We start from the raw sequence: 20412 nt of genomic DNA on the forward strand, positions 1-20412 counted from the left end.
TAATAGTATGTCCATGTAATTTGGTTTATGTGGGCCGAACGAAACGAGCTGTGCAATTGCAGCTCAATGAACATAAATCTAGACTAGTTACTATGAATATGCAAGCCCCTATAGTACCCCATTGCATTGAAAAACAGCATAAGGTAGATCAATTAAAATGGAGGGTGATAGATACTGTAGAGATGGAGAGGGAAGGAAATTGGAAAGAGAGATTAAATTATATCGAACAAAGATGGATCTATCGAATAAATACTGTAGCCCCATACGGTTTAAATGATGAGTTAGAATGGGCCACTCTTGTCTAGGTGGGTTGCCTTGGGGACGCGTCCGTAATATGTCATCCTTTAATGAGAGTAATGCAGTTTCAAAGAGTATAAATGATTTAAAGTATAACCAATAGGAGCTCCCTTGACGTCAGACGCCCAGTTAGTGGACATCGGTGTTGGGAGAGCTCCTTATAAACTGGAAGTTATTACTGTTTCCTCTATCTTTGGAGAGTGAACTGGTCTGTTTGGGATGGAGTGAGAACTATGGGTAAGCAAATGAAAAATTGCTTGAAGTAGATAGCTATAAGTTTTTGACTGGTTTTATAAGGAGTGAATTAAATGTAATTGACTTCATTTGTCCTAGGGACTGATAGCCTTGAGGAAACCATGGTAAATCACATGGGTGAAACATGTCGGTTATCCCCCGTTCTGTGAATAGTGACCAGAAGCTGAGTTATCCTTAATAGATATCTAAAAAGTAATAAGTAAAAGAAAATGCCTTTTAGATAAAAGTTTTAAAAAAAGTAAAATTATAAGAAGGATCCAGTGACGAGTTGAGGCATAAAGCCGCCCACCATGAGTGTATGCTGAGTGGGGAGGTGGCCTCGCTGAGGATCGAATGAGTTGTTAATTTTGGAAATGAAAGAGGTGTATATTGTGGTATACGAGGTAGGCCTGCTAGGACTGGCCCTAGTATAAGGCCTATGCCTGGAGCAGTTAGTGCCCATTCTGCTCAAGCTAAAGAACAGTTTCCCTTTTCGCCTGCTATTTTCACTAAGGCCAGCAGAGGGAGCTTGGGGGTTGTGCTTCAGACTTCCCCTCCCCCTCAACTTCCCAGGTCTTGTGACCGGAAATGCTTTGCACCTGGGAAGGTTGGGCGGGGTTGCAAGTTCCTTAATCTCAGGTCTGAGCAGTTGGAAAGGCAGAGGGAGAATTGGAGAGGTGGAGAACAGTCACAAGAAAAGTACTGGCAGCCTAGCTCAGGACTAAGAGCTCTGCAGGACCAAAAACCCCAGAATGCATGGAGATTGTTGAGCTGGGACTGAGATGACTCCTGACCTCTCTGAAGTTTCACAAGCTATGGAATTGGAATCAGAACCAGGCACAGAGGTTCAATCAGATTATCAACCCATGGAAGTGTGTCTCTCCAAGGCAAGTACAAAATCTGCCTAAAGTATTTAAATTTCTTTGCCTTGGACAGTGAACTGTTTTGGTTTATTTTTCTTTTGAGGATGTGTTTTTGCCCTGCTGAAACTGAATCAGAGCAGCACAGGAGTATGAGACTGTAAAACTTACATTTGTTAATCTTTTGTTTTACACTTTATCCAGCCGGTGTGGTGGGGGATTTAGCCCCACATTTTGAGGTGGGATAGAGGGCTCTATTTGGTAGCAATATTACAACACGTGGAGCACACCACCTGGTTAGCATTTTCAATTGCTGAAGGAGTGCAGTACTGTGTCACTGACAGTAGTCCAAGTTTACTATCAAAGGGAAGAGACTGTTTTCTTTTTCTTAGTTTTTCTTTTTGAAAGAACTTTGAAGCCGAGGCTCATTGATAAATACAGAGCCCTTTTGCTATTTGAATTTGAAACTTTATTGGGTATGATATTGAAATTGAGTTCTGTTTTTTGAAAAGACTGGATTACTTGGTGAAAAGTCCTGACAAATTAGTTATGTTTTTGGTTTCACTGTTTGGCAACTCAAATAAATCCAGTCCTGGTTTTCATGAACAACTTACCTGACTTGTGGGCAAAAATCCTTATTCTAAACTGGTTTGCTTTTTCCCTTCCTTGTGGAGCCTTCCGCAGCTCACAAGGGAAAATTCTTGTCCCTGCAGTCCTGGACACATTGCCCGGAGCCTGCGGGTTACAATATGTATATGGTTTACAACCGTATGTATTAGAAGTTTATGGGACATTATTACCTCTTCTTTAATACTCATACAAGTGGAGTGCCTTGGAATTTAATTTAGGCAGGAAAATGTCATCATGTATTAGGTATATTTAAGTGAACCTAGCAGAACAGAATTTTGAGGGCGTTATGTCATGGAAGTTGCATTTACACTCTCTGACTTGTAATGTTCCTCCATTGTACAAATGAATGCCTTGAAACAGGACTGTCTGTTGAATTTTAATAAAACAATATTTTATCTGAAATATTTGTACAATTATCATCATGTCAGTGCACCTATGGGCAGGGTAGAACCAAAACCTGCTCACATCATATATCCCTTACAGCCCAATATAAAACTGCTGGAAATGATGATAGACAAAGGCTGCACCAAGTGACTTCAAATCAGCAAAATGATTCAGAAGGCATTCACAATCATGCACAACTTAAGACAAATCCAAAAATACTTCAATGAACAATTCCAACTCATAGTACAAGCGCTAATCCTAGGTCTCCTGGTTTACTGTAACATACTATACCTGTCATGCCCTACCTACATGCTAAAACAATTACAAACAGTCCAAAATACAGCTCTTAGACTGATATACTCGCTGAAAAAAATACAACCACATCACCTCCACTTTCCAAGACTCACATTGACTCCCAGTACAAGCACGCATACAATACAAATTCTGCTGTACCCTATTCACAGCCCTAAATGGAAATGGATCAAGCTACTTGAACAACTGCCTAATCAGGAAAAACACATCCAATCCAAGGAGAACTCAAGAACTGTTTACCCACCCCCCAATCAAAGGCATGCAAAGAAAAAAATATATGACAGATTTCTAGCCACCAGAGCAGTGAGACTAGACCGCCTACTCTCAAATCTGCTGACCACAACGCCCATCTACAAAACATTCAGGAAAGAACTGAAAACTATACTATTCAAGAAATCTGTCAAATGACCTTTTCCAGATTCTGACGCATCAGTGGCATACCAAGGGGGGGGCGGGAGGGGCAGTCCGCCCCGGGTGCCAGCCCTGAAGGGGTGCTCCCGGCCTTGCCGTTCAGTCCCCCCACACCCCCGAAGGACCGCTCGCCCCACTGACCTTCCTGCACCACCTGTGAAGCAGCAAGCAGCAGGATCGCGAGGTCAGCTATCCCTGAGCTGCATGGGCGCTGCTTCCTGCGCCGCGGTCCCGCCCCTCCTCTGACGTCAGAGGAGGGGCGGGAACGCGGCGCAGGAAGCAGCGCCTAAGCAGCGCAGGGATAGCTGACGTCGCGATCCTGCTGCGGCTGCTTCATAGGTGGTGCAGGAAGGTCAGTGGGGTGAGCGGTCCTTCGGGGGTGGTGGTGGTGGTGGGGACTGAACGGCAAGGCCGGGAGCATAGGTAATGCTGCTTCATAGGTGGTGCGGGGAGGCCAGGGGGGCGAGCGGTCCTTCGGGGTGGGGCGGGTGGGCAGGCAGGCAGGCATTCAAGGGGGAGGGGGGTGACAGGCAGGCAGGCCTTCAAGGGGGGGACAGGCCTTCGGGGGGGTGCAGACCTTCAAGGGGGAGGGACAGGCCTTCAAGGGGGGGCAGGCAGGCCTTCAAGGGGGGACAGGCCTACAAGGGGGTGGGCAGGCCTACAAGGGGGTGGGACAGGCCTTCAGGGGGGGTGCAGGACTTCGGGGGGGTGCAGGCCTTCAAGGGGGGGACAGGCCTTCAAGGGGGGGACAGGCAGGCAGGCCTTCAAGGGGGGGGACAGGCCTACAAGGGGGTGGGACAGGCCTACAAGGGGGTGGGACAGGCCATCAAGGGGGGGACAGGCCTTCAAGGGTGTGCAGGCCTTCGGGGGGGGGTGCAGACCTTCAAGGGGGGGACAGGCCTTCAAGGGGGGGACAGGCAGGCAGGTCTTCAAGGTGGGGGGAAAGGCCTACAAGGGGGAGGGACAGGCCTTCAAGGGGGGGGACAGGCCTACAAGGGGGTGGGACAGGCTTTCAAGGGGGGTGCAGGCCTTCATGGGGGGACAGGCAGACCTTTAAGGGGGGACAGGCCTTCAAGGGGGGTGCAGGCCTTTAAGGGGGGGACAGGCCTACAAGGGGGTGGGACAGGCCTTCAAGGGGGGGACAGGCCTTCAAGGGGGGGACAGGCCTTCAAGGGGGGGACAGGCCTTCAGGGGGATGCAGGCCTTCGGGGGGGTGCAGACCTTCAAGGGGGGGACAGGCCTTCAAGGGGGGGACAGGCAGGCAGGTCTTCAAGGTGGGGGGGACAGGCCTACAAGGGGGAGGGACAGGCCTTCAAGGGGGGTACAGGCCTTCAAGGGGGGGACAGGCCTACAAGGGGGGGACAGGCCTACAAGGGGGTGGGACAGGCCTACAAGGGGGTGGGACAGGCCTTCAAGGGGGGGACAGACAGGCAGGTCTTCAAGGTGGGAGGACAGGCCTTCAAGGGGGAGGGACAGGCCTTCAAGGGGGGGACAGGCCTACAAGGGGGTGGGACAGGCCTTCAAGGGGGGGTGCAGGCCTTCATGGGGGGACAGGCAGACCTTTAAGGAGAGACAGGCCTTTTGGGGGGACCCTGGTTTAGAAGTACACGGAGGGAAGGGGGTGTTCAAAGAGACGTGCATATGCCAAACTTTGGGGGGATGAAGAAATAATGGGTCTGAAAATAGAGGAGAGGGAGAGAAATGATGGACCATGGGATTTAGGGAGGGAAGGAACTGAAAGGGAGAGAAATTGGACACAAGGGATGGTGTGGAGGAGGGATAGAGATACTGGATAGGAGGGTAATTGGGAAAAGAAAGGGAGAGATGGTGGACTCTGGGGTGGTGGGGAAGGAGGGAGAGATGCCGGATGAAAGGGTAGTTAAGAAAAGGTGGATCTGTGGAGGGAGATGAAAAAAAGGAAAGATACCAGACTTCCTGGGGAGGGAAGGGAAATGGAAAGGGAGGACAGAGTTGGCAGATGGATGGTTAGCACGCTGAAAGAAGAAAGAAGGAGACCCTGGCAAGCAAGTTATCAGAAGAAAACCAGAGCCTTGGACCAACAAGATTTGAAATATAACCAGACAACAAAAGGTAGAAAAATTAATTTTATTTTCTGTTTTGTGATTATAATATGTCAGATTTGAAATGTGTATCCTGACAGAGCTGGTGTTGGACTGCAAACGTGAGCTAGGATTTAACAGAGAGAGGAAAAGTCCTTTTTGTTTCTTTATTTTATTTACACCACAGCGCCAGTGTGGTTAGGAGAAGCCAAAGGGGGTGAAAAAGCTATAAAACCCACCAGGAGTTTTGAAAAAAATCACCCAACTGGGCAGGAAAATCGAATTGAAAAACCAATTCAATAGGCTGAATCGAATCAAATTTTTTTTTCCTGAATCTGGCAGCATTAGTTTGCGCTACTGTCTTAGACTTTAGGACCTGGGATTGGGGAGAGATGGCATCCTCAGTACTTTATAATGCAAGTGAAACGAGGATTTGGTCAGACTTTTGAAGGGTCTGCAGAAAAAAAATATTGTATAGGCCGGGGACATGAAACAGCAGGAAATGGGAACTTTTCTTCCTTCTATTTTTGTGAATGGAAAGGCTGAGGATGTCAGAGATTTCAGTTAAAATATGTGCTTTATAAGAAAATATAATAATGTGTTTTATAAAGTTTATAGCATAGCTGGCCTACCCAGTGAGTTGTTTCTAGTGGTGGTGGTGGCAGCGTGTCAATGTGTTGAGAGGAAGAGGTGGTCTGGGAAATTCTGCTGAGCAAACTCCGGACCCATTTTCACCCCCCAGTTAGTCCACTCCACTCAACTGGTTCACACACTGAACAGTGGGTCTTTGGGTGTTATGTTGGGATCTCTTCCAGTGGTTTATCAGTATCTCCTTCTGGTCCAAGGAAGGAAACTTTGTTATCCTTAGCATTGACCTACAGAATATGTTTGTAACAGCGCTGCTTGTGTGGCATTAGGCTATGTAGTGATCGAAAGAAAAAAACAGACCTTTGCACATTTTTGCACTATATGGTGGCTGTATGAGGAGATTCACATTTCCTGCACAGCTAAGTCCATGTGAAGTTACCTTGTGCTGTATTTGACATCTAGCAATCTCTGTTTGAAAGGAAAGATCTAAACTTAAAAATGAAGTGGCCAGAAGTTATGGTAAAAGCAGATAGTGTAGCTGGTTTTAAGAAATATTTGGACAAATTCCTGGAGGAAAAGTCCATAATCTGTTATTAAGACATGGGGGAAGTGTCTGCTTGCCCTGGATCGGTAGCATGGAATGTTGCTACTCTTTGGGTTTTGACCAGTTATTAGTATCCTGGATTGGCTACCATGAGAATGGGCTACTGGGCATGATGGACCATTGGTCTGACCCAGTTAGGCTATTCTTATGTTATGTTCTCATCTGTAGGGGCCTTTGTTTTCACTTCTTATTTTAATGTATTTTTTTTCTGGGAACTTATCAGTGTTTTTTATAATGGGAACAAAAATGGAAGAGAATTAATGTGTGTGGGATGAGGGGGTAACTAATTTCTTCAGCTAAATAATTCAATCCACTTCAAACAGACATAGGAGAACTCACGCACCATTCACACACCCTCCAACCAAAAACGTCAAAAGAAAAAAACTGTTCGACAACCTCCTAGCCATTCGAGCTACAACACTCGACCCCCAACCCTACAACCAATTGACATCGACCACATACTGCAAAACCTTCAAAAAGAAATAAAAACCATTCTATTCAAAAAACACATAAAACCGAACTAACACAATCAGAACTGTCCCAAGCATCACCTGCAACTACTCCATATGTACTTCTGATGTCATGACAATTCAGACATAATTTATGTTATGTTATGTTATGTTTGGAATATAAGAAAATTTTCACTGCCTGTTTCTATTCTGACCATTTATTCCGTTTCATGGTCATTACAAAAAATATTTTTTTACATGGGGGGGTGTCAAAAAATGATGGGCCCCGGGTGCCACATACCCTAGGTACGCCACTGTGACGCATGCTAAATATATTAACCATATAATCTCCCTGGGAATGCTAAGGCCAATTCTTGTTGTAAACCGCCTAGAACTGAAAGGTATTGGTGGGATAGAAGACATCAATGTAAAGGCTCTTAACATTTGAAACTCCTCTTCCTTTGGGCTAAGGCTCTTTACACCTGCATTGTGATGTCATAGAGCTTTATGGTTAAAGAAACATAGAAAAAACCTCAGTTTCCTTATAATGGAACTAGCAATATAACTTGATAAATATTTTATTTAGTCCATTATAGGGTTAATTGTTGTTTGGGTGGAAAAGGCCTCAGAAATGGAGTGTATATATTATCCGGTGCTGATGCCCAGCTTGTAATTGCTCTTACCTTCAATCATTGGCCAAAACCATCTTACTCTCTAGAGTGGGATAAATGACTACCTGTTTGAATACTATTGTAAAATCTGAGAAATGATTGATTTAAGAATTTGATTTATTCCTGCCCATTCCTGCTCCTGATTTTAGAAACTAATAGTTGAAAAAGTTCTTATATAAGAAAATATTAATTAAAAAAGGGACAAAAAATAAATAAATAAAAAAGATAATAAGGTGATGGTTTGAGAAATAGAAACAGATAGAATATATACTGGGTAGGATGGTGGTTTTGGCCAATGATTAAAGGTAAGAGCGATTACAAGCTGGGCATCAACACCGGATAATATATACGCTCCATTTCTGAGGCCTTTTCCACCCAAACAACAATTAACCCTAGAATTGTATGATTCTTCTGTATAATGGACTAAATAAAATATAAGAAACATAGGGCTCCTTTTATCAAGCCGCGCTAGCGGGATTTATGTGTCGGACATTTCATCATGCGCTAACCCTGCTATCGTGGCTTCAAACTAATGCCAGCTCAATGCAGGTGTTAGCATCTAGCACGGCAGGTGGTTTAGTGTGCAGTATTCTGCGCGTTAAATCACTACCGCGCCTTGATAAAAGGACCCCATAGAAACATGATGGCAGATAAAGGCCAAATGGTCCATCCTGCCTGCCCATCCACAGTAACCATTATCTCTTTCTCTCTCTGAGAGATCCCACATGCTTATCCCAAGCTTTCTTGAATTCAGACTTAGTCTCTGTCTGCACCTCCTCTTCCAGGAGACTTGATCTGTTGCTTTCTTAGCTTATTACAGAACACACTTTCACAAGAAAGAAAGACATTGTCATATATGAATGTAGACAGTACTGCTTTAGTTCAAAGGGGTGCATTGATTAGGAGAGACGTTTCAGCGTCCCGTTTAAGAGTTTGATCGGATTGAGTTACACCCTGAGGCAGCAAGTTTGTGAAACACTGGCCATCGTCGGTGTACCGATCAACAGAGATAAGTTGAAAGTATTTCTTCTATCAACTTCGCATAGACAGCCCTGCTTAAAGTTTTTTACACTTGGGAGTGAAATGGAGGTTTTTTGCCAGTGAGATTATCACCCAACCACCTTTATCCACCATTGTGGTGGTGGGAGGGCTTCTATCTGAGGCTTTTCCTCCATTTTTTGAAATACACCCCTTTGAACTAAAGCAGTACTGTCTACATTCATATATAACATTGTCTTTCTTTCTTGTGAAAGTGTGTTCTGTAATATTATTGGCTTTTCACATATCCGAGTTCTTTCTGCTTTCTTAGCTTATGACACATATTTCAAATAAAATTATTATGAGATCTATGATGTAGATTTTATCATTTTCAATAGTATACCCCTCTATCTACCTCGCTGTTATATTAAGTGAAGATGTTTTTGTATTCTATCTACTCACTCTATATACAAATAATTCAGCAAACCTGAATTTTCAGTTTTAATCTGCTAAATGTTTGCCAATAAAGCCAAATGCACCATTATTTTGACCATTCTATAAGTTTCATGATATGTGTTTGTATCAGCACCTCTGATTGTGCTCTCATCTGAGTGAAATCTAACCTGGGTGAAAGAACTCTCCCAGATGATGGCCTTCTCATCAATGATGAAATCCTGCCCTGGGGGAGCATGGGGGTTATAATGTCCAATAACTTCATATTTCCATGTCCCATCAGGAAAAAAAATCAAATTCAAAATATTGTATCCAATGGCGAGGTCTCCGTTCTCATCCATATACATCTCTTCCCCTAAACCATTCTTAAAGTGGAGGTTCCTCAGATAACGATGGAGCTAAGGAGTAAGAGGTACATTTTCAGTAGTTCCAGGGTAAACAGGTAATTTCAATCATATGTACATACTTCATTATAAGGAGAATTAATTTTAAAACCATTTCTGGAGGTAAACTAAACTAAACTAAACCTTAGGTTTATATACCGCATCATCTCCACAATCGTGGAGCTCGGCACGGTTTACAAGAGTTGAGAGAGAAAGGAACTCCAATGAGGTTAAAGGGTATAGTGAGAAGGATATTTGGGGGGCTTAGGATGCCAAAGATGGGGTAGGTATTACATTTTTGAAAAAAGCCAGTTTTTCAGATGTTTGCGGAAGAGTTGGAGAGAGCTCAGGATCCGGAGGGAGGAGGTAAGATTGTTCCAGAGCTCAGTGAATCTGAAGGGGAGGGAGGTCCCTAGTTTTCCTGCATGGGAAATGCCTTTAAATGAAGGAAAGGATAATTTTAGTTTGTGAGTGGGTCTGGTGGTATTAAGATTTAAGGAGTTCCAGGAGAGTGGGATGAAGGGAGGGAGGATGCCGTGAAGGATTTTGAAAATTAGGCAGGTGCATTTAAAGTGGACCCTGGCAATAATCGGAAGCCAGTGAAGCTTAGATAGGAGCGGTGAGACATGGTCGAATTTACTTTTTGCAAAGATGAGCTTGGCCACTGCATTCTGAATCCGCTGAAGTCTATGAAGGCTTTTCTTGGTAAGGCTTAGGTAGATTGAGTTGCAGTAGTCCAGTCTGGACAGGATGATAGATTGGACGAGAAAGGTAAAGTGATTTTGATTGAAATAGGATCTTACTTTCCTCAGCATGTGAAGGCTGAAATAGCATTTTTTTGCCAAGGAATTGAGGTGATTGTTGAAGGACAAAGTGGAATCAATGATGATGCCCAGAACATTGCTTGAGGACTCCAACTGCAGAGTGGAGCCAGATGACAGGGGGATGGAGGTGGGAAGTTGGTCTAGTTTAGGGCCGAGCCAAAGTATTTTAGTTTTGGACTCGTTCAGTTTCATTTTGACAGTATGGGCCCAGGACTGGAGGTTCGTTATACAGGAGGATATGTTCTCCGAGAGGTTGGTAAGGTTTGGGTCGGTCTCGAGGAAAACTAGGATATCGTCAGCATAAGTGTAAATTGTTTCTAGGGGGATAGATGGAGGAATTTAAAAGAGGACATATAGATGTTAAACAGAATAGGAGAAAGGGGAGAGCCTTGCGGGACTCCACACGTTGGTTGCCAGGGGTCGGATGAGGTGCCATTCATGTTGACTGTGTAGGAATGAGAACGTAAGAATTTTGAGAACCAGTCTAAGACAGTGGAGTTGATGCCTATCTTGGAGAGTTGGTAGACTAGGCTGTAATGGTGAACAACGTCAAAAGCAGCAGAAAGGTCGAATTGAAGGAGGATAGCAAACTTATTTCGAGAGTGTAGTTGGACCTTTGAGATTAAGGAGGTCAGTAGTGATTCGGTGCTGAAATTGGGACGAAATCCATATTGGTGAGTTAGGAGGATAGAGAATCTCTCTAAATATAATGTGAGTTGGGTGGCTATGATGGACTCGAGCAACTTGGTTAATAGAGGAATATTTGCTATTGGGCGATAGCTGGATGGTATGGAGGGGTCTAGGTCAGATTTTTCAGTAGAGGGGACAGGGCAATATGGCCCATTTCTGGGGAGAAAAGGCCCGAGTGTAAGGCGGAATTGATGAGTTCGGTAATAGAAGAGATGGCCTGCGCGGGAATTTCCTCATATAGGTAGGAGGGGAATGGGTCTAAGGAGCAGTTGCAGGATTTCAGTTTGAGGCAAAGTTTGAGGATCGAGGATTCAGATACGGGCTCAAAGGTGGACCAGGATCTGTCGACTGGGATGGGGTAGGAGGACGTTAGGGTAGAATTGGAGTCGGTGGGCACCAGGGAGTTGTAGGGAACTGTGGGTGGGAAGGGAGATCTCAGGGTGGTGATCTTATCGTTGAAGAATTTCGCCAGAACATCAGCTGAGGGGGAGGATGGGACCGAGGTGGAGCCTTTTTTGGAAGTTAAGGAACGCCAAATATTGCATAGAGTACTGCTCTGGTTGTTGGATCTAGTGATTTTATCTCCGTAGAAGTTCTGTCTAGCTTTTTTCAGAACTGTATTGTAGAACTTGATGTTGACCCTCCAGGACTGTCTGTCGATAGGGGATTTAGATTTTTTCCATTTGCGCTCCAGAGCTCGACATTTCTGCTTTAGTTCTCTGTGATAGGGGAGAAACCAAGGGGCCTTACGGGAGTAGGAGATGGTTTTAGTGGACAGAGGGGCGAGGGAGTGATAAGTGGACTGGGAAAGTGTGACCCAATTATGCCAGTTGGATTCTGGGTCTGCAGGTTGGGGAGTGGAGGAGAATAGGTTGAGAAATTTGGTCCAGAACAGGTCGTTCGTAATTTTTTTGCGGAAGGTAATGGAATTGGAAGTGCGGGGCGGGGCGCCAAAAGGCGACATGAAAATGGGGAGACAGAAGGTCCCTAAGAGGGTACATGATCCCAGCGAGTATCGCCGGCTAAAGTTTTGTGGGCGGTAAGATCGAGAAAGCTAATGAGGTCAAGTGTGTGCCCCTTTTCATGGGTTGGGGATGGGGCAGTGGGGGGAAGCCAAGGGAGGTAAGAAAGCTAATAAATTCGGTTGTGTCCTTGCTGGTGAGGTCGTCTAGGTGGAGACTGATGTCCCCAATAATCAGTAGTCTTTGGAAGTCTCGAGGATGAGGTCAGAGGATTTGTTCCAAGGGGTGAGTGGGCAATATAGAAGCAGGATACCCAGTACATGGGGGTGGAGTTCATCGTTGACAGAGGCTAGCATGTATTCTAGTGAGGTGTGGCTGCCTTTTTCGAGGAGCTGGACATCGAAGAATGATTTGTATAGCAATGCGAGGCCACCTCCTTTACGGTTGGTTCTGGGAGAGAAGAGGCCATGGGAGCCATGGGAGCAGAGTTCGTTTTGAGTAAATTGGTCATCTTATGTGATCCATGATTCCGTGATGCATAGGAATCCGGGGTCAGAATCCTCGAGTAGATCCTTCAAAATTTGAATCTTGTTGCATGCGGATCTGACATTGCAATAAAGTGTTGGGACTGGGGTGAGGGAGTCGGAGGCGAGGTTTGGGAGGTTGGCAGGGGGAATAGGCTTTAGAGAGGCAAGGTTGGTTCATCGAGGGTTTTTGTTGGGGGGATGGTTTCTGGTGCGTATCAGCGTGGGGATTCTGAAGCCAGAGCAGATGTTACTGACACTTGCGGAATTAAGGGGGTTGGGGGAGGGAGGTAGTAAGCAGAGGATGATGTTGAGCGAGGAGCAGAGTAGGAGGAGGAGCCTCGAAGGTGGCTTCATGGTGAGAGAGTGGGAAGTCTTAGTGAGTGGAGAGGCAGGTAAGAACTGGGGAGCCTTTGGAAAGGGAAGGCAGGACTTTTTTTTTTTTATTTAATTTTTTTTTTTTTAAGAAAGCTAGGATGCCTGTTAACACGGCAACAGGCGGAGGAGGGAGGGATAAGATGAAGGAAAGCTTCCTCCTTCCTCAGCCTGGGAAAGGTCGCTGGGAGAGATTTTTGGTGGCCCTCGGGGGTCTGAGGATGAATCCAACGCTGGAAGCTTTCAGCTGCCCTAGGAGGGCTGAAGATGAGTTCGGTGCTGGAAGAGTTCAAAGTAGAAGCGGGCAGTCAGCCTGGGCGGTCCTGCACCGGCGGGAACCTTTGAGTTGGCGATCCCCGGAGGCTGGGGGGGAGAACAGGGCTCTGAGGGGAATGGCAGAGCCAATCCCTCTTGCTGAAGTGGCGTCGGGCGGAGGAAGGAGGGACAAGATGAAGGAAAGCTTCCTCCTTCCTCAGCCTGGGAAAAGTCGCTGGGGGATCTTTCGGCGGTCCTTAAGGGGCTGAAGGAGAATCAAGTTGGTGGAGAATGCAGAAGAGGAGTGGGCAGAGTCAGCTCCGAAGATGGCTGTTTTTTTTCATCCAGGGAAACGGCTCAGCAAGGGCTGTTGGGGGCAGAGTTGGTCTCCCACGCCGGCCAACTCCTTTCCTTGCGGTGGCTGGAGCTGAAGGGAGCTTGGTTCCAAGTTGGCTGTTTTTCAGTCAGGGAAATGGCTCAGCAAGGGCTGTTGGGGGTGGAGTTGGTCTCCCACGCCGGCCAACTCCTTCCCTTGCGGTGGCTGGAGCTGAAGGGAGCTGGGCTCCGAAGATGGCTGTTTTTCAGTCAGGGAAACGGCTCAGCAAGGGCTGTTGGGGGCGGAGTTGGTCTCCCACGCCAGCTAACTCCTTCCCTTGCAGTGGCTGGAGCTGAAGGGTAAAATATTGTCCACTCCCTTATGCCAATGAACGGGCACAAACTTGAAGCAACAGCCATATAAAGGACTCTTATTCCATTGTATGTCAAATCCAGAAAATAATGTTTCTAGCCAATGAGTGGAGGGGGGGAAAACTAATACACTGTCTCCCAACTTCCTATAGATCTGTCATTGAAGAAGGAATAATAAATTGGAAGGATAATGTGTAAGAGTAAAGACCACACATTTTGAGTAAAGACCACACCATTTTGAGTAAAGACCACCCATTTTGAGTAAAGACCACACCATAGCACTCTTCTTTAAAACAGAAAAAAAATGACTTGAATGTGGCACCATATGGCAGATAGACTTTTTTTTCTTGCAAAAAACATCACAGTCATGATTTTTGAACCTCACAACTGGGTTGTTTTATTCCACAGATTGTATATTGTATACATGGGCTGGAGAGGGCTTTGATGGCAGCTCCAGTGGTTGGAATGTAAGGAGAGTGTTGCTGTTTGTCTTTGATAAGACAGATTAAAATAGGCTGGACTGGATTCTATAACAGGTATCTAAAAAAACAAATTGTTGAAGGCTATTCTGTCAATGGTGCTTAGTGCTGGAAACCACAGCTTAACTTTAGGTGTGGCCATTTACACAAACTGAAATGTGTTTTGGCCTCAACAGCCTGCATCAGGAGTCTGAATGAAAGTTTAGAACTTATTAATCATGCCTCTATTTTCTAGAAGTCTGGATGCACTTAATAAGATGTTACATTAATGTGTCCTGAGGAAGAATGAGAGAGAAAAAACCCAGGGAAAGAAGGAGCAAGTCTCAGTATGCTTTGACTGCATTCTTGGCTAAGGTTTTTTATTATCTCATTCTACCTCAGGACACATTAATGTAATACCATTCTACCTCAGGACTATTAATGTAATACCATATTAAGTGCATCCAGACTTCTAGAAAATAGAGGCATGATTAATAAGATCTAAACTTTCATTCAGGCCATTGAGGCCAAAACACATACATGTAGAGTCTTCATGTAAATAAATAGAATGGTAGAATACAGTGGTTGCCCTTTGCTGTTCTTTTCATTTCTCCAGTGTGCAAAGGTATTTTTTCCTATGTTTGTTACTTTGGTACAAATACAGACACCTTATCCTATAACTACATCTGTCTCTTCAAGGAATGCCCCTGATCTACCCATAACTCTTCCTTTTCCATGCCCCCTTTTTGGACTCATGTTTATAATTTAGGCATGGATTCTGCATCTACATTTATGCATGGAGATTTTGATTAATGCCAATTAGCACCAATATTTGCTTGTTTGAGAGGGATACATTTCATCATTTTTTCAGGTGTGCCGGGGATCCTCAGATCATTTGGTATGTGCTCCAGATCAACCCTCCCACCCCAACCTAGGGTTTAAAATTATTTAAGCACTGAAAATCCTTTGGTAGCACCACATGAATGATATAAATGAATATGAACTTTTCCTGGCCATTTAAATTGCTTTGAATGTTTTTGGTTGATCATAATTCTTGAGTGTTTTTTTAAATCAAAATCATGGGAGAAGAAGGTGTTTAAGCATGAAGGTTTACCTTCGCTACTCCTGAGAAAGCTACCCTCTCACTCTGTGCCAAATATACCACTCTCTGCCCTTTGAATAAATAGTTCCTTTACAAATACTAAAGTTACCTTCCAAGGCAAATAATCCAAAACTTCCCTATTTTCTCTAATAAGTCTGGAGCCATTTTCAGAATGAGACATGATCATGTCATGCAGTGCATGTGCTATGGCATACACAGCATTGTACACATTGTAACTGTTCCCAAAGTATATGCTGAGACAGTGAGTGTAGGGATAAGTCTCAACTGTAGAGTTGCAGTCTCTTCTGATATTCTTTGGGCATTTGCTGTCACAGAGGTCATCCCACCATCTTTTACCATAGGGATCAAATGCCAGCCATATAGGTTTCATCTCATGGATAAATTTTAAAAATTTTGGCATAACTTTCTTGTATGGCATGAATGTAATGGAGTTGTTTTTCATATTAGAGTGTTCTAGAATTTCTCTGAATGTTTCCATCTCACCTATGGTGATAAAAACCTTGCCAGTTTTTCTGAGAAGGTCATTAAATATTGCATACATTATTGGAGCTGCAGTGTTTTTACTAAGGTACAAAATGTTCACAGTAGATGATTCATTAAATGCTGTGTCCCATTTATAAAATATTGACTTTAGCATTCTAGTGTGGTTAGGAATGTTTTCTTGGTATTCGATGCAGCCGCCATTCTGTTCAATCTCTTTTCTCAGGATCTGGACAGCTGTCATACTGCTTTCATCATTGGTTGAAAAGATACTGACCCATTTCCAGCCAAAATACTTCAGTAGCTTGCCTATCCCAGCACAGAGATGCACCTCATTGGGGACAGTCCGGTAAAAATAAGGAAACTGAATAGGGTCACTCATATGAAGGTTTTGTGAAATGTAGCTGATCTGTCATGAAAATATAAAATAATGAATATATCACTCTTTTTTTTGTCACTCTGACAGAACAGTTTATATCACACAGGTCATAGGATCTAATAGTACATAGTTTGCAGGAGGTGCTTGCATCTAGGCTCCTGTTAGGCTCTCCTTTATAAAATTGCTCTCCATGATGATCATTTTATAAAGGGATGTACTGTATACTGTGCCTGATATTGCACGTTCCCCCTTTGGGGAGTTTTAGTCTTTTTACTTATAGAAAGCCTCACATTAGGTCAACACTCTTCCTCCCCCTCCCCAGAAATCCTTAGACATTCCTAAGAGGGTAGTACATAAATTTATTTAATACTCCCTCAGGAGTGTCCCTGAATTCACAGAAATGTCAAGGATGAACCATCCCAATGAATAAGATTTATCATGCCAAAGAGTAAGATTGAAGACTAAAGTATGAGTGTTTTCCGATAGTATACCCAGGGTATAAATCTAAATAGGGATGGAGGACTGGTAGACTCTGATCGATTTTCAGAGAGTTGCATTTGTGAGGAGCTACCTAAAATAATGGTACACAAAGTGATGGGGCGGATGAACTCTGAGGACTTTCTTAAGAGATCAGACTCCACAGGTGACCCTTGAGGGGAGGAATACTGGCCTAGTGCCTAACCTTCAGTAAGCCTGATTCTAAGAGAGAGGTTATAGAGCAGGTGTGCTAAATTTGGCCTGCAGGGTAATTAAATTTGGCCCGCAATGTGGCCTAAGATTTGGCCCTATGTTTCTTTCCTCCCTCCATCCTGGCTTCCCAGTCTCACCTTTAATGCAGCCTGCAGAGGATCACTGGATGGCTGTAGCAATCCTAGCAGGCTAACATAGCCTCCGCAGCATGTTCTCTTTGCCGTGATCCCACCACTGATGTCAGAGGAAGGGTGAGACCGGGGCAGAGGGAACATGCTGTGGAGGCCGATGGCAACCTGTTAGGATCACTACAGCACCTGTGATCCTCCGCAGGCTGCCCTAATTAGCAGAAGGTTATACTGGTAGGCCAGAGGGAAGCCAGAGGATGCTATAAAGAAGGGGGAACATGCAGGCCTTTGGGGGAGGCCCTGGTATAGAAGTACATGGACAGAGGGAGGGAGGGAAAGATGTGCATATGCCAGACTGAGAGGGGAGGGGGAAAGAAATAATGGGTCTAAAACAGAGGTGAGGGAGAAAGATGGTGGACTATGGGATTTAGGGAGGGAAGAAACAGAAAGGGAGAGATGGTGGACCCTAGGGTGGTGAAGAAGGAGGGAGACATGCTGGATGAAAGGGCAGTTGAGTGAAGGAGAGATGGTAAATCTGGGGATGGTGGGGTTTATTGCTGCAGCTGTGGGGATGGAGATGAAAAAAAGGAAAGATGCCAGATATCTGGGGGAGGGAAGGGAAATGGTATGGGAGGACAGAGATGGGTGGTTAGCATGGAGAAAGAAGAAAACAATAAATGGGAAGGCCTGGCAAGCGACTTATCAGAAGACAACCAGAGCATGGGACCAACATGATTTGAATAATGACCAGACAACAAAAGGTAGAAAAAATAAATTATTTTTGTTTTGTGATTATAATATGTCAGATTTGAAATGTGTATCCTGCCAGAGCTGATGTTAGACAGCAAGTGTGAACCGGATCTAAAAGAAAGAGGAAAAGTCTTTTTTATTTATTTTGTTTACATCACAGAGCCGGCATGGAGTTGGAGAGGTCATAACCCTATACTTCAATAAGACTAAGGGGTCCTTTTATTAAGGTATGCATTTAGCAGAAACTGCACTATTCTCTGTTTTTAAAATTGTTTTCAATAATTTGCATAACATAGAAGTTAGACTTACTGGCTTATAATTAAGAACATAAGAACATAAGAATTGATGCTGCTGGATCAGACCAGTGGTCCATCGTGTCCAGCAGTCTGCTCTTGCGGCGATCCTTAGATGAAAGACCAGTGCTCTAACTGAGTCTAGCCTTACCTGCATGCGTTCTGGTTTAGCAGGAACTTGTCTAACTTTGTCTTGAATCCTTGGAGGGTATTTTCCCCTATAACAGTCTCCGGAAGAGCGTTCCAGATTTCTACCACTCTCTGGGTGAAGATAAATTTCCTTACATTTGTACGGAATCTATCCCCTTTTATCTTTAGAGAGTGCCCTCTCGTTTTCTCTACCTTGGAGAGGGTGAACAACCTGTCTTTATCTACTAAGTCTATTCCCTTCATTATCTTGAATGTTTCGATCATGTCCCCTCTCAGTCTCCTCTTTTCAACGGAGAAGAGGTCCAGTTTCTCTAATCTCTCACTGTATGGCAACTTCTCCAGCCCCTTAACCATTTTAGTTGCTCTTCTCTGGACCCTTTTGAGTAGTACTATATCCTTCTTCATGTACGGCAACCAGTGCTGGATGCAGTATTCCAGATGGGGGCGTACCATGGCCTAGTACAGCGGCATGATAACCTTCCCCGATCTGTTCATGATCTCCTTCTGAATCATTCCTAGCATTCTGGTCACCCTTTTCGCTGCCGTGGTGCATTGTGCAGATGGCTTCATTGACTTGTCTACCAGTACTCCCAAGTCTCTTTCCTGGGGGGTCTCTCCAAGTACTGCACCGGATATCCTGTATTCGTGTATAAGAATTTTCTTATTGACATGCATCACCTTACACTTATCCACATTAAACCTCATTTGCCATTTTGCAGCCCATTTCTTGAGCGTGTTTATGTCACATTGCAGGTCTTTGCAATCCTTCTGTGTCTTCACTACTCTGAATAACTTCATATTGTCTGCAAATTTAATCACCTCGCTCGTCATACCAATTTTCAGATCATTTATAAATATGTTGAAGAGCACAGGTCCAAGCACTGAACCCTGTAGCACTCCACTTGTGATGCTTTTCTAGTCCGAGTATTGTCCATTTACCCCCACTCTCTGTTTCCTATCTCCCAACCAGTTTTTAATCCTTATTTCCACTTTTGTGTAGAAGGACCACATCCACCCTTCTCTAGTCCTCTATTACTACTCCCAACTCTACAGAAGCATTGAAATGGTCAGTCAGTGGAGCCACCAGAACGTCCCTAAGTTAGAAACATAGAAACATGATGGTAGATAAAGATCAAATGGCCCATTTCTAGTTTGCTTAATCTATAGTAACCATTCTCTCTTGCTCTCTCTAAGAGATCCTATGCTTTCTTGAATTCAGACACAGTCTTTGTCTCCATCACCTCTACTGGGAGACTGTACCACCCTTTCTGTAAAAAAAAGTATTTCCTTAGCATACTCCTGAGACTATCACCTCTTAACTTCATCCTATGTCTTCTCATTGCAGAGTTTCCTTTCAAATGAAAGAGACTCAACTCAAATGCATTTACATTACATAGGAATTTAAACATCTCTATCATATCTCCCCTCTCCCAACTTTCCTCCAAAGTACACAGATTTAGATCTTTAAGTCTGTCCCCATACGCCTTATGATGAAGATCACATACCATTTTAGTTTCTTTCCTCTGGACCGACTCCATCCTTTTTATATCTTTTTGAAGGTGCAGCCTCCAGAATTGAATGCAATATTCTAAATGCAGTCTCACCAGAGTCTTATACAGGGGCATCAATACCTCCTTTTATCTACTGGCCATACCTCTCCCTATGCAACCTAGCATCTATCTAGCTTTCACTGTTTCCTTTTCAACCTATTTGGCCTCCTTAAGATCATTACATACAATCACACCCAAGTCCCACTCTTCTGTCGTGCACATAAGTCCTTCACCCCATAAACTGTACCGTTCCCTCTGGTTTTTGCAACCCAAATGCTTGCCCTTGCATTCTTCAAGCTTCACCAGGTCTTTCTTCATGTTATTCATACCATCCAGCATGTCTACTCTATTGCAGATTTTGGTATCATCCGCAAAGAGGCAAATCTTACCCAATAACCCTTCAGCAATATCGTTTATAAAAATGTTAAAAAGAATAGGCCCAAGAACAGAACCTTGAGGTATACCATTGGTAACATCCTTTTCCTCAGAGCTCAACCAGTTCTTGACCCAGCCCATCACTTTATGCCCCATCCCGAGGACACTCAGTTTATTTATTAGACACCTGTGTGGGACACTGTCAAAAGCTTTGCTAAAATCTAAATGCACCACATCTAGCGCACATCCTCTATCCAATTCTCTGGTCACCTAGTCCAAGAAATTGATCAGATTTGTCTGACAAGACCTAACTCTAATGAATCCATGTTGCCTCCGGTCCTGTAATGCACAGGATTCCAGAAACTTGACCATTTGCTTACACTTTTATAGAGAGGGGCCACATCC

At 44.3% G+C, this 20412-nt stretch overlaps 1 protein-coding gene across 1 annotated transcript in view; it reads right to left on the reverse strand.

The window, feature by feature from the left end:
• Positions 1-15936, reverse strand: part of LOC117346158 (vomeronasal type-2 receptor 26-like) — a 65638-nt gene extending 49702 nt beyond the window's left edge. Inside the window, exons 1-2 of the mRNA XM_033915560.1 lie at positions 15301-15936; positions 9102-9329 (exon numbers count right to left, since the gene is read on the reverse strand). Coding sequence (XP_033771451.1) covers positions 9102-9329; positions 15301-15936 — 864 coding nt within the window. The remainder of the gene's footprint in view (positions 1-9101; positions 9330-15300) is intronic.
• Between the last annotated feature and the right edge of the window lie 4476 nt (positions 15937-20412).

Source organism: Geotrypetes seraphini, chromosome 12, assembly GCF_902459505.1.
Source record: "Geotrypetes seraphini chromosome 12, aGeoSer1.1, whole genome shotgun sequence".
Lineage (NCBI taxonomy): Eukaryota > Metazoa > Chordata > Amphibia > Gymnophiona > Dermophiidae > Geotrypetes > Geotrypetes seraphini.